Source organism: Orycteropus afer, unplaced genomic scaffold (assembly GCF_000298275.1).
Source record: "Orycteropus afer afer isolate SDZICR_OR568_19922 unplaced genomic scaffold, OryAfe1.0 scaffold00061, whole genome shotgun sequence".
Classification (NCBI taxonomy): domain Eukaryota; kingdom Metazoa; phylum Chordata; class Mammalia; order Tubulidentata; family Orycteropodidae; genus Orycteropus; species Orycteropus afer.
The window spans coordinates 274,983-288,974 of NW_006921648.1; the positions used below are offsets into that span (position 1 = coordinate 274,983).

The window sequence follows — 13,992 nt, forward strand, 5'->3', positions numbered from 1 at the left end:
TCCACTCTGTCCTCTAGGGGCGCTGTGGGTCAGAATGGACTCCACGGCAGTGGGTGTGGTTTGGGCTTTGCTTCCGTGAAGATCGACAGCCTGGGAAATCAGATAGGGTAGTTCTGTTCTGTCCTCCAGGTGTGCTGTGGGTCGGAATCAACCTGATGCCACACGACAATACAGGTATTCCAAGAGGAGCACTGGTGGCACAACAATTAAGTGCTCGGCTACTAACCAAAAGGTTGTCAGTTCAAACCCAGCCCGTGGCTCTGCAGGAGAAAGGCCTGGTGCTGTGTTCCTGTAAAGATGACAGCCTCAGAAACCCTGGAGGGCAGCTGTCCCCTGTCCTGTCGGGGCACCGTGAGTCAGAGTCGATCTGCTGCCCGATGACAACACTTACTCGCCAGGAGGGGGCAGCCGGAAGATGCAGTGTGTCAGGTGCTGTTCATACTCCTGTTTCAGCAATGGGGTCCCTTGTGCCCGGCCTCGTTGGTCCAGCCGCCACAGCAGCAGCACCCCGAGCTGCAAAGACATGACTGCAAGGTTTGCCAGAAGCCACAAGCCATGCTGTGTGAGGCTGCCACAGTGCGCGAGACCCGCCATGCTGCGCGAGACCGCCATGCCGCACGAGACCGCCATGCTACGTGAGACCACCGTGCTGCATGAGACATCACAGGCTCATTGTGGTTTTTCCATAACTGCAAAACCACCTGCTCCCACGAAACACCTGCAGTTCAAGTGTGTACCACCACGGGGGAGTGAGCTCACTGCACCTCTCCCATCCTTGTCCCGGGAGATGCATCATGGGACGTGTCTATTTTGCTAAATAGAGTGTTGGTTTGTGGAGTCCCCTGTTACAAGCCTGCCATCAGTGTGATGTCACAGTGACTGGACCAACACCCAGCATCTGTGCTAATACCCACTGCGTGCCCAAGTTTCCCGCGTCCCCTGGCAGCCCTTCCTGTTCTGGGATGGTGGTGTCTCAGAAGGTGTCCTGTGGTCCCTTCCTGACAGCTGTGAGGAGCACGGGCCAGGGTGGTGGAGAAGGACCCTCTGCTGGCATTTGTCAGGGTGAGACTGGAGTGATAGGTTCTTCAGGAGGGGGCCAGGGAGGTGGGATTCCCTTCCCATCTCATCGTCTCAGGGCCATGGGCTCTCAACATGACCTCTTACTGTGATCCCCTGCCTGAGGTCATGCTTGCCAGGCTTCTTCACAGAGAAGTTAACCAAAGAAACCCACACTCCACAGAATGTGGAGTCCATTCTGACCCCCAGCGCCCCTAGAGGACAGAGTGGAACTGCCCACAGGGTCTCCAAGGCTGTCAGTCTTCACAGAAGCAAAGCCCAAACCACACCCACTGCCTGGAGTCCATTCCGAACCACAGCGCCCCTAGAGGACAGAGTGGAACTGCCCCAGTGGGTCTCCAAGGCTCATACTTCACAGAAGCAAAGCCCAAACCACACCCACTGCCATGGAGTCCATTCCGACCCACAGCGCCCCTAGAGGACAGAGTGGAACTGCCCACAGGGTCTCCAAGGCTGTCAGTCTTCACAGAAGCAAAGCCCAAACCACACCCACTGCCTGGAGTCCATTCCGAACCACAGCGCCCCTAGAGGACAGAGCTGCCCACAGGGTCTTCTAGGCTGTCAGCCTGTACTAGAACAGACTGCCACATCTTTCTCCCGCGGAGTGGCTGGGGGGTTGAAACTACTGACCCATTGGTTAGTAGCCAAGTGCTCAACTGCTGTGTGCACCGTGATCCCCCCTTTCCGTCTGTACCCCTTGGAGGGGTCACCGTGTGCACACGGATGAACCACTGAATTCTTCAGGAGATCTGTCCCCTCCCCCACGCATTTACTGTTCAGCAGTGAAGGCCCCTGACCTGGACAAGCGGGGTGAGGGAAGGTGGCAGGGTGCTTGTAGGCGCTGGCAACTCGGGGTGCTAGTCAGTGCCAGTACCTCAGGGGCACATCTGTGTGTACGAAACACTGTTTCCTAGTGAAGGTCATTTAAAAGGCGTCCGACAAGACTGGGTGCAACTGGCAGGCACACATCTCAAGCGATGGGTTCTTTACACGCTTCCAAGCCCGGCGCAGACAGGCATCACAGGTTTGCAGCCAGCGTCCAGAGGCTGGGTGTGGCTGCCACGCAGCGGACGTGTCCCCCCAGGCATGCGCTGTTGGTCCTGTGCCCTGTGTCTGTAACCCCCGTGGGGTGGTTGTCTCATGCGGATGTGGCAGGACTGGCTCACGGTGTGCTTTAGGTCCATCTCTTTTCTTTCTTCTTCTTTTTTTTTAATTGTGATTTGGGTGGAAGTTTACAGAGCAAATTCACTTTCCACACAGCAGCTCACATACACTTTGTCTCATGATATCTACTACAATTTACCATGACGCAGCATCTCTCTTCCACTTCCTCCCCATAGTTACCTCTTCCCTGTGTCCTTCCCTCCATGCACTCCTGCCCCCTGAGCCGTCTCCCTGTGCATACCAGACCCTTCTGTTCTCCCATGATTGATCTCTCCAAGTATCTACCTAATGTAAATGTTCAGCTCGTATGTCTGTCTTTTTTTTGGCTGGAAGCCACAGGAGTGGGTTCAATTCCAGACCTGAAGGGCAGCTAGGGGCCATAGTCTCAGTAGTTGCATCAGGCTCTATCAGACCAGCAAACAGTCACTGTTTTTTTTTTTTTTTTTAAATGATTTTGAGTTTTGCTCCACATTGTTCTCCCACTGTCCAGGATCTCCTACATAGATCCCCCTCTGAGTGGATGACTGTGGTAGCTGGGCACCATCTAGTTCTTCTGGTCTCATAGGCGTCTAGACTGAGGGTCGCATGGTGTACCAATCACTGAGTCTGTCTCTTCAGAGATATAAGAGATTAAACAAGTGAGCTAGCAGAGCTGGGGAAGGGAGATGCCATGCCACACACAGATCCCCCAGGAACCAGGAACAAGGACCCTCCCCAGAGCTGACACGACAGCCTTCCCCCAGAGCCAGCGCCCTGCACTCAGACGTCTAGCTTACTAATCTGTGAGCAAATCAGCTTGTTTGTTAAAGGCCCCCTTGTGGTCTTTCTGTTACAGCAGCATCAGATAACGAAGACGACAAGCACTCAGTCACCAGGCCATGAAGGCCTGATACCTGCTGTGATGCAAACGAACTTGAAAACATGGTGCTGAGTCACATAAGCCAGACACCAAAGGACAATTACAGCGTGACCCACTTGCATGGGACAGCTAGACCTGGCAGACACATGGAGGTGGGTATAGAGCAGAGGTTACCAGGGGCTGGAGGGTTCCTGCTGTAGGTTACAGTATTTCTGTTTGGAGGATGACAGCATCATGGAATAGCCAGTGGGGCCAGTTGCCCAACACGGTGAACACAATCAGTGTCTTTGAACCACACGCAAAGATGGCGGAAATGGCCTTTTTTGTTGTACATGTGTTTGACCAGCCTTCAGTATGGATCATATTTCAACATAAAGAAAACCAAAATCCTCCCAACTGGACCAATAAGCAACACCATGATACACAGACAAAAGACATTGTCAAGGATTTCATTTCACTTCCGCCCACAACCAACACCCATGGGAGCGGCAGTCAGGAGAATCAACTGGCCTACTGCATTGAATCAACCGGCCTACTGCATTGAATCAACTGGCATACTGCATTGAGCCAATCTGCTGCAAAAGACCTCTTCAACGTGCTCCAAAGCAAAGCTGTCAGTTTGAGGACTAAGGGGTTCCGGCATTTTCCATCACCTCATAAGCATGTGAAAGCTGGACGATTAACAAGAAGACAGACGAAGAACCGATGCCTTTGAGTTATAGGTTGGTGAAGATTATCAGCTAAACCACGGACAGCCAAAGAGAGAACAGATCTGTCTCAGGAGAAGTACACCCAGCGTGCTCCTCAGACAGAGGAGGGGAGACCTCATCACACACTGTGGACACGCATTTGGGAGGGACCATTCCCTGGGTTAGGCGTCCTGCCTGGTGAAGTGGAGGGTCGGCGACAAAGGGGACGGCCCTCCATGTGGCGATGACACAGCACTTACAACAAAGGGTTCTGTGTGGATGGCACAGGACCTTGCGTGTCGGGTCACTAGGAGTCGGAACGGACTCAACAGCGCCCAACAAGCACAGCACGTATCTTACCATGAGAGAAACAAAATCTGTCCGAGACCACCCCCACCCAGTAGTAGCGGCAAGGGTCCACGAGCCTCGTCCCGGACCCCAGCAGCCCCCGCGAGGGTCCGCTCACCCCGTCCCCCAGCAGCCCCCATGAGGGTCTGCTCGCCCCGTCCAGGGCTCCAGGAGCCCCTGCGAGGGCCCGCTCACCCCGTCCCCGGGTCCCAGCAGCCCCTGCGAGGGTCCACTCACTCTGTCCCAGACCCCCACAGCAGCCCCCGCGAGGGTCCGCTCGCCCCGCCCCCGGCCCCAGCAGCCCCCGCGAGGGTCCGCTCGCCCCGTCCCGGGCCCCCACAGCAGCATCTGCTCACACTGTCCCCGGACACCAGGCAGGTCCCGCTGGGGCTCCAGGAGAGGACGGTGACCTCAGTGTCGTGCATCAGGGGCACAGTGTGCTGCTCCTTGTCCTGCTTGTTGAACGTGATCACCTCCCCCGTCTCCCAGCCGATGGCCAGGACCAGCCGCGTCGGGTGCCAGCAGAGGGATGTCACTCGGCTCGGTCGCTCGATGTGCGTGTCGGGTACATGCTCTCCCTGGTGGGACAGGAGGGAAACCCCTTCCTAGGACGGTGGCAGCCACGCCCAGCACTTCTGCTGCCCAGAGCCGAGCTTCCGGCGACACAGCGTCTCTCCTCCCCCCTGCTGCCCTCCCTTCCATCTCAAGAGATCGCCTCCAGGGTCCTGCACTCTGTCCCCATGTCCCCAACCCATGCCTGCAGGGGACTAGAGCCACGGCCCCAGGGCTCAGGACTGACAGTGCCTCCAGGGCCCTGCACTGTCCACGCTGTCAGCCAACCCAGGGGAGAACTAACTGCCCCATTGGGTCTCCTTGTCGTCTTTACACAAGCAGATTGCCAGGAAGTTCTCCCGTGGAGCCGCTGGGGGGTTCGAACAGGTCAGCAGCTGAGAGATGAACTTGCACGAGCAGGGCTTCCAGCCCAGGAGGGGGGCTTTCCTAACAGCAGGCACTTGGACCCCACTGAGACTGACGATGGCTGGGACGGGTTTTCCTTAGGAATGAGCTAGATGGCAGCATCTGACCACACCACACACCACACACACCACACATCACGACAGCACAACATGTACACGCACCATGACAACACAACACACACACATGACAACACAACACACATACACATGACAACACAACACACACATACCATGACAATACCCCACACACACCCTGACAACACAACACACACACACAACATACCACATACAACGACAACACAGCACGCAAGTACAACACACATATACATCACACCACATACCACACACACTACACATCATGACAGCACAACATGTACACGCACCATGACAACACAACACACACACACATGACAGGCAACACAACACACATACACATGACAACATACACACATTTACCATGACAATACCCCCACACACCATGACAACACAACACCCATCACACCACATACCACACACACCATGACAACACAACATGCACACACATACACACACATACACACACATCACAGCACATACCACACACACCATGACATCACAACCCACACACAACACACACATACATCACACCACATACCACACACACCATGACATCACAACCCACACACACACCACACATACATCACACCACATACCACACACACCATGACATCACAAACACACACACACCACATACACCCATCACACCACATACCACACACCATAACACAAAATGCACACACAACACACACATACATCACACCACATACCACACACACCATGACATCGCAACACACATACACACCACACATACCACACACCACACACATACACCATGACAACACAACACACACATCACACACACACACCATGAGAACATAACACACACACATGACAAAACAACACACATGCACCACACACACATACATCACACATCCACACACACCATGGCAACACACCATGCAGACACAACACACACACCATGACAACAAAACACGCATACACATGACAACACACCACACACGTACCATGACAATACCCCCACACACCATGACAACAAAACACACACACAAGACATACACACACACATACCTGCACATACAACATACATGCATTATACATATAAGCAATGCATATGTATATACAGAAGGAAGGTTGGGCAATGGTAGTATAGTGGCTAAAAGCACTTGACTGCTAACCAGCAGGCTGGCGGTTCAAACCCACCAGCCACTCCTCGGAAGGAAGGTTGGGCAATCCTACTTCCGTAGTGATACTGCCTCAGAAACCCAAGGAGGGGTCGCTATGAGTCGGGGCCGACTCGACAGCAAACAACAACTTCTGTAGTGATAACTGCGGAAACCCAAGGAGGGGTCGCTATGAGTCAGGGCTGACTCGACGGCAAATAACAACAACAACATATGTATATTTACATACTCATATAGGTATGTTGTACATATGTATATATGCTATACACACATACGTGCACATACAACATACATGGTGTAGATGCATGATGCACAGCATACATGTACACACCACCCCATACCACACCACACACACACACAACACACACACCATACCACATACCACACCACACAGGCACGACACACATGCACACACCACACACACACACATGTGCACCACACCCCATACCACACCACACATGTACACACAACAGACATGCACACACATCACACACAACACATACCATACCATGCACATGCACATGCACACACACAACACATATGCACACACATCACACACCATACACACACACACCATGTACACGCCACACATACGCACACATAACACAACACACACATGCACACCACAAACACCCACCAGACCACACACAACATGCATATACATGCAACCACACCACACACATCACATACTACACACATCACACACACACCACACAGAAGTAGACCAAATCACACCCTGCACCCCACCACACATGCACACAAACTTCACATACCACACCACACACATGCACACACTACACGCCATACACACACACTACACATACACCACACTGCACCCCACACACATCACATACACACCACCACCCCACACACATAAACATCACATACCACACCACACATGCACTACACACATATGCATACCTCCATGCACGCACACACATGTATACACCACATATACACCATATACTATGTGCACACACATGCATGAGACACACATCACATATACTACACACGCACACACCATACCCCATACCACACCACTTACCATCCCACACACATCACACACAGAACGCCCACACTCCACCACACTCCACACCCACGCACATTCCACACCCACGCACACTCACCCCCATGCACACTCACACCCACTAAACAGAAAGCAGAACAAGGAGCTCTCGCAGGAGCAGCTGTTCAGACCCACTTGCTCCAGGTAGATGCCCACGCCACCTCCCGAGATGGCGCTGACCGAGGCCACCGCCAGCAAGGGGTGGACAGGGTGCCAGCTCATGTGGGAAGGTGAGCCGGTTGAGTCGGGGGCTTCTATGCGGTGATCAACGTAGAGGGCCATGGCGAAATCCCGTCACAGTGGTGGCCTGCAGGGGACAAAAACATACCAAGTCCTGTGGGCTCCAAACACAACAAACAGAGTAACGGTAGCTGGAGAAGGGCAAGGAGCCCTGGTGCCTGGTGGCGCAATGGTTCAACGCTTGGCTGTGAGCTGGAAGGCTGGCAGTTTGGACCCACCCGTGCACTGCAGGAACCAGGACTGGTGACCTGCTTCCGCAAGGCCCCAGCCAAGCCCCCGAGGCCAGCTCTGCTCCAACACACGGGTCGTCACCAGGCTGTGGGCACTTGGTGTGGTGGGTTGTTTCATGTCTCCACAGCGTTCTTTCAAGAAAAATCTTCAAACCAAGTGATACAAGCTGCCCTGGGACATGGAAGGTGACTCCTATACGGTGCTGTTTCCCAAGGCGTGAAGACCACGGCTCATGCAGCCCCCATCCCAGTGGTGGAAGAGGGGCTGTTGCTCAGAGTCCAGAAACAAAGTCACAGTGGGTGTGGAGAGCTGGACCTATAAGCCTGTGAATCCATCTCATCCTTCCTGCGAATCCTGGGAAGAGGTACGTGTTGTCATTTTCCAGGAGGGCCAGGACAGTGAGGAAGGAGTCCTGGTGGTGCAGTGGTTAAAGCACTTGGCTGCTCACCTAAAGGTTTGCAGTTCAAACCCACCAGCCAGCCACTCCGTGGGACAAAGACTGACAGCCCTGCAGACGCTGTGGGCAGTTCCACTCTGTCCTCTAGGGGCGATGTCAGTCGGAATCGACTCCACGGCAGCAGGTTTGTGTATGGGGTGTGAGTTGCTACCCAAGAATCGGTCTGGGGAGACCAGCTGTGGGCAGATTTGCCATTATTCAGAACCACTCAAGCCCGACCCCTGGAGGAGGGTGTGGAATCAGGCTCTCGCTTTCAGCAGCGGTGGTTCCAGGAAGCCCATTCTGACCCACAGCGCCCCTAGAGGACAGAGTGGAACTGCCCCACAGGGTCTCCAAGGCTGTCAGTCTTCACAGAAACAAAGCCCAATCCACACCCACTGCCCTGGAGTCCATTCTGACCCACAGCGCCCCTAGAGGACAGAGTGGAACTGCCCACAGGGTCTCCAAGGCTGTCAGTCTTCACAGAAGCAAAGCCCAAACCACACCCACTGCCTGGAGTCCATTCTGACCCACAGCGCCCCTAGAGGACAGAGTGGAACTGCCCACAGGGTCTCCAAGGCTGTCAGTCTTCATGGAAGCAGACTACCTCATCTCTCTCCTGAGGAGTGGCTGGTGGGTCCAAACTGCCGACCTTTGGTTACCAGCCAAGTGCGTTGCCCACTCTCTCCCTCCTCCTTCGGGCACCCAGGACATGCCCTCTCCCCTGGAAGCTCTCCTGATGTGGCTTCTAGTTGTTGTGGAACCTCGGAGAACCCCAGCCCTGCCGGATCTCTGCATTCAAACTTTATTGCAGATGTGTGACCGATCAACCAGCCTCCCACCCCATGATGTGCTCCATAGGTAGGCACCAGCTGGAGCACCCCAAGTCCACAACCTTCCTTGCGTTGCACAGCACAGGTCCTCAATCCCAGAACCCTCCACGAAGACCCCCCAAGAGAATCGCCCCCAGGGTCGTCCAGGCTGCGATCTTCCCTTCCTCAGAGCAGCTCTGTGGGACAGACCCGGCCCTTGTGAGAAGCAGCTGAGTGGCTTAACCATTGTACCGCCAGGACACCTTCATGAAATACTTATTCCATGACAATCTGTCCGTGGCATTTCTGTTCAGAAAACAAGTGCACAGTCCCGGCCCCTAAAACAAACTCTGGGTCTCGGGAACATGAAATGGTGGGCAAATGCCTGGGCTTTGGGGAAAAGAAAAAGTTCAGCTTTTACTAATGGATTTGCCCTCTCGCCTCCCACGTGTCCAAGGTCTTCACAACCTCTGTAAGGGGCCCATTCAAGGCATTTTGGGACAGAATCTGTTAAGCACATTCACATAAGGCCCCTGAGGAGCCCTGGTGGTACAATGGTTAAGCACTCGGCTCTGAAACAATACATTGGTGGGTGGAACCCACCCAGTCTGGCCATCTGCTCCCATAAACATGACAGCCTTGGAAACCCCATCTGCCCCCGTAAATACAACAGCCTTGGAGACCCCGTCTGCCCCCGTAAGCACGGCAGCCTTGGAGACCCCGTCTGCCCCGTAAGCACGGCAGCCTTGGAGACCCCGTCTGCCCCCGTAAGCACGGCAGCCTTGGAGACCCCGTCTGCCCCGTAAGCACAGCAGCCTTGGAGACCCCGTCTGCTCCGTAAGCACGGAAGCCTTGGAGACCCTATGGGGAGCTCTTCTGTCACAGGGGCTGAGCTGGAATGGGCTTGACAGCACCCAACAACACCCCTTTGAGACGTCTTGTAACGAAACCCAGAGAAACGGAGGCCCTGGGACCACGGTCACAGGGGACACCAAGCTCAATTGGCCTAAATACTGCACAAAAACATTGTTCTACATCCTACTTCGGTGGGTAGCAACCGGGCTCTTAAAAGTTTGCAAAGAGCCATCTAGATCCAACAATGGTCTCTCCTCGTCCAGAACAAAGAATATCAAAGACGCATGAAAACAATGCGTCCAAGGGACTAGTGGACCATGCAAATGTCAGCCTGTATGACCATGAGACCAGAAGAACTAGATGGTGCCTGGCCACCATTGTCAACCACTCGGAAAGGGGTCGTGCAGGAGATCCTGGATAGAGTGGGAGAACAATGTGGAACAAAACTCAAAATCATAAAAAGACCAGGTTTGCTGGTCTGAGAGAGCCTGGTGAGACCCCTGAGACTAGGGCCCCTAGTTACCCTTCGGGTCTGAAATGAACTCAGTCCTGTGTCTTCCAGCCACACAACAGACAGCCATAAGGGGTGAATATTTACATCAGGTAGATACACTCCCCAGAGTGATCAATCATGGGAGATCAGGAGGGCAGTGTTTGCACAGGGAGACAGCTCGGGGGGCAGGAGTGCATGGAGGGAAGGACACAGGGAAGAGGTGACTACAGGGAGGAAGTGGGAGGGGAGCTGTTCTATTGTGGGGATCGCAGTCAGTGTCAAGAAACAAAATGTGTGTGAACTGCTGTATGTAAAATGAATTTGCTTTGTAAACTTCCACCCAAATCACAATAAAAATTAAGGAAAGAAAAGAAAAGAAAAGGAGCCACAGAGGGAGTCCTTCAGGTCATAGGGGGCTGAGGGTGGGGGTGTGGGCAGGAACTAGAGTGAAGCCTCACTTTTGAGGGCACTGCCGTGGGCCTGCAGCCAGTGCAGGGTCACATAGCTGCATCTAGCGGACACTATGTGACGCACTAGGTCGTGGGTATCAATTGATGTGACAGGGTGTTGGACAGACGGCCCACAACGCTTTCCTTTCTTATTCTGTTCTTTCGAGGGTGCCCCCCACCACCCCACCGCGGAGCATTCCAAAGGGGTGTATGTCGGCTCAGAGAGCCAGTAGGGACCTGGGATTGTGGCTCTCTTGTGATGCTCATGGACCTATAACTGTCCTCTGAAGTAACTCGGGAAGGTGAGGGGACACGCCCACCACCGACTGGGGTAGACACTGGAGTGGACGGCTAGACAGCCTGGGCTCCCAGAACCCAAACCCAAACCCACTGTGGTTCTGTGGATCCCGACTCAGTGACCCTACAGGACGGAATGGACCTGCCCCACAGGGGCTCCGAGGCTGCAGAGCTTCAGGAAGCAGACTGCCTCATCTTCCTCCTGTACGGAGGCCGGTGGGTTTGAACCGCTGACCTAGAGGTTGGTGGCCAAGCGCTTTAACCACTGCGCCACCAGGGGCTCCTCCCTGGGCCGCTGCCCACCCCTAACCTGGCCTGAGGCTGACAAAAACATAAAAAGTCACCGGAATCCCTATTCCACGTTCCAACAGCTGTGCAAAAACGGGGTGGTGGACAAGTTAGGGCCCCGGGCGTAACGGCCCCTCGCCCGGTCTCGGGAGGACCGATTTGGGGCGGGAAAGAACTCGCGGTAACGCCGGAGGGAACCTCAGAGATCTGGACAGCCCGCCTCCCCGAGCCCGGGCCCCCCGAGTCCGGCCCCGCGGACCCCCGAGCCCGAGCCCCCCGAGTCCTCACCGCGGCCCCCGAATCGCCCTCGACCTTCGCCCGAGTCGCCGCGCTCTGCCCCCTCGCCTACCGGACGCCGGCTCCCACGCCCGGGCCTTCATTGTACCCCACCCCGGCCTCCCGAGTCCTGACCTCGGTCCGGCCCGGCGTGGGGCCAACCTCGCCCGGAGAAGGAGCTCACCTCAGCCAGGGCCTCAGAGCCGCCGCGCGTTGCCGGGACAACGGCTGCGCGCAGAAAGCGGAAACAGCCGAATCAAACGGCAGGATGCGAGAGGCCGGAAAGAGCCGAAGACGATCGGGAACGCTCGTGCGGCTCCGAGTGCTGGGGTGGCCCCTGGCGGCTGCGCGCTGCGCGAGTCGGCCGCTCTGCTTGTCAAAGGGATAGGGTGACGGCCGGGGGTTGGTTTGGTGCGGGTTAGCCCTCTCACCGGTTAGTGAAGCTAGCTCTGCACGCGGAGCCAGGGCGCCAGGAACCGGGAAAAGGGGAGCTTGACCAGGAGCGGTCGGGGGACGCGGGCTTCGTTAGGGCGGAGGGCAGCTGTTGACACTTTTCCAACCTCTAGGGGGCACGTCAGGACGGGGCGGACTGCGGTGCAAACGCGATGCCACTCTTCTTTTTTTCCGTTTTAATCTTTCTACCGAAGGTGTCGTGTGCCATCGAGTCGACGATTCCGACTAGCGACCCTATAGGATGGAATACAGCTGTCCCATAGGGTTTCCAAGGCTGTCATTGTGATAGGAGCGGATTACCACATCTCTCTCCAGCAGAGCTGCTGGGTTTAAACCCCCCACCTTTCTGCTACCAGAAAGGTGCTCAGTCAGTAGCCACCAGGGCTAAAATTGTAACTATATGGAAGGAGCCCTGCTGGTGCAACGGTAAAGTGCTCAGTTAACTGAAAGGTCGACGGTTTGAACACACCCAGTGGCTGTGCAGGAGAAAGCCCTGACAGTCTGCTCCTGTCAATTCCAAACCAAACCCACTGCCCTGGAGTCTATTCAGCTCTTAGTGACTCTATAGGATAGGGTAGGAGTACCCTACGGGGCTTCCAAAGCTGCCGTCTTTATGGGAGCAGACGGGCACATTTCTCTCCCTCGGAGGAGGGTGGTGGGTTCCAACTGCCCACCTTTCGGCTAGCAGATAAGCGTTTCAACCACTGCGCCACAAGGGCTCTTTCTGTAAAGATCAAACGTAACTCGCTGCCATCAAGTTGATTCCGACTCACAGTGACCCTCATTGGGTTTTCAAGGCGGTTCATCTCTGAGGGAGCCAGACCGCCTCATCTTTCTTCCACAGAACAGCTGATGGGTTCGAACCACTGACCTTTTTGGTTCACAGCCAAATGCCTTAACCCCTACAACACCAGAGCTCCTTTCTATAAACATTATAGCCTAGGAAACCTTTTGGGGCAGTTTTACTCTGTTCTAGAGGGTAGCTATGGGCCAGGATCAGCTATATATATATGTAACAACACCTGCCCATTTTTACGTGTGCAATTTAGTGATACTGATTACATGCATCACGTTGTCTGACCATCACAAATTCCGCCGCCAAATTGTCCATCTCTGTAATCAGGAACTCAGTGCTTCCTACAAGCCACTCTTCTGGCAGGGGCTTTCATCTCCCATTAGTCTGATAGGAGGGTCCTCTCAAGGCTGAACGGTTCTTGTCCCAGGCCCTTTGTTTCGCTCTCCTGTCTTTGTCTTGTCTTAAAATGGAGGGAGTGGTTCAAGAGTATTTCGAAACAACACAACGGGTTCACCGTTTTCTTAACGTTTTCAGGTCATTTATTACATATATGAAGTTTAGGGCTCATATGGACACATTTGGAAGATTGTGGCCAAAGATACGGACTCAAACCACCAGAAACCATCTTGATCGATGGTGACAGACTGTATGCCTGCAGGCATTAGCAAGGGGTGGTCTGGCCTTGACCCGTCGTCAGATGCGGTGTTTTTTCAAAAGTGGTCAACATCATTAAAAAGGAAGAAGTCACAATAGCCAAAAAGCAGCGAAAAAGACCAAAATTGTGGAAAAAGTGAGAAAATAAAAGAGGAAAATGTAGCTATTGCTGGGACAGACGCTTAAGCAAATTCTGTATTTTAGAACACTTGTTGTTGTTAAGTGCCATCGAGTCGTTTCCGACTCATAGCGACCCCATGCACAGCAGAACGAAACACTGCCCGATCCCGC

The 13,992-nt window shown here is 54.3% G+C and overlaps 1 protein-coding gene across 1 annotated transcript in view; it reads right to left on the reverse strand.

The window, feature by feature from the left end:
* IFT140 (intraflagellar transport 140) overlaps positions 1-7,703 on the reverse strand; it is a 68,353-nt gene extending 60,650 nt beyond the window's left edge. The window contains 3 exon segments of the mRNA XM_007939646.1: positions 392-513; positions 4,494-4,715; positions 7,557-7,703. Of these exon segments, the coding sequence (XP_007937837.1) occupies positions 392-513; positions 4,494-4,715; positions 7,557-7,703 (491 nt within the window).
* Between the last annotated feature and the right edge of the window lie 6,289 nt (positions 7,704-13,992).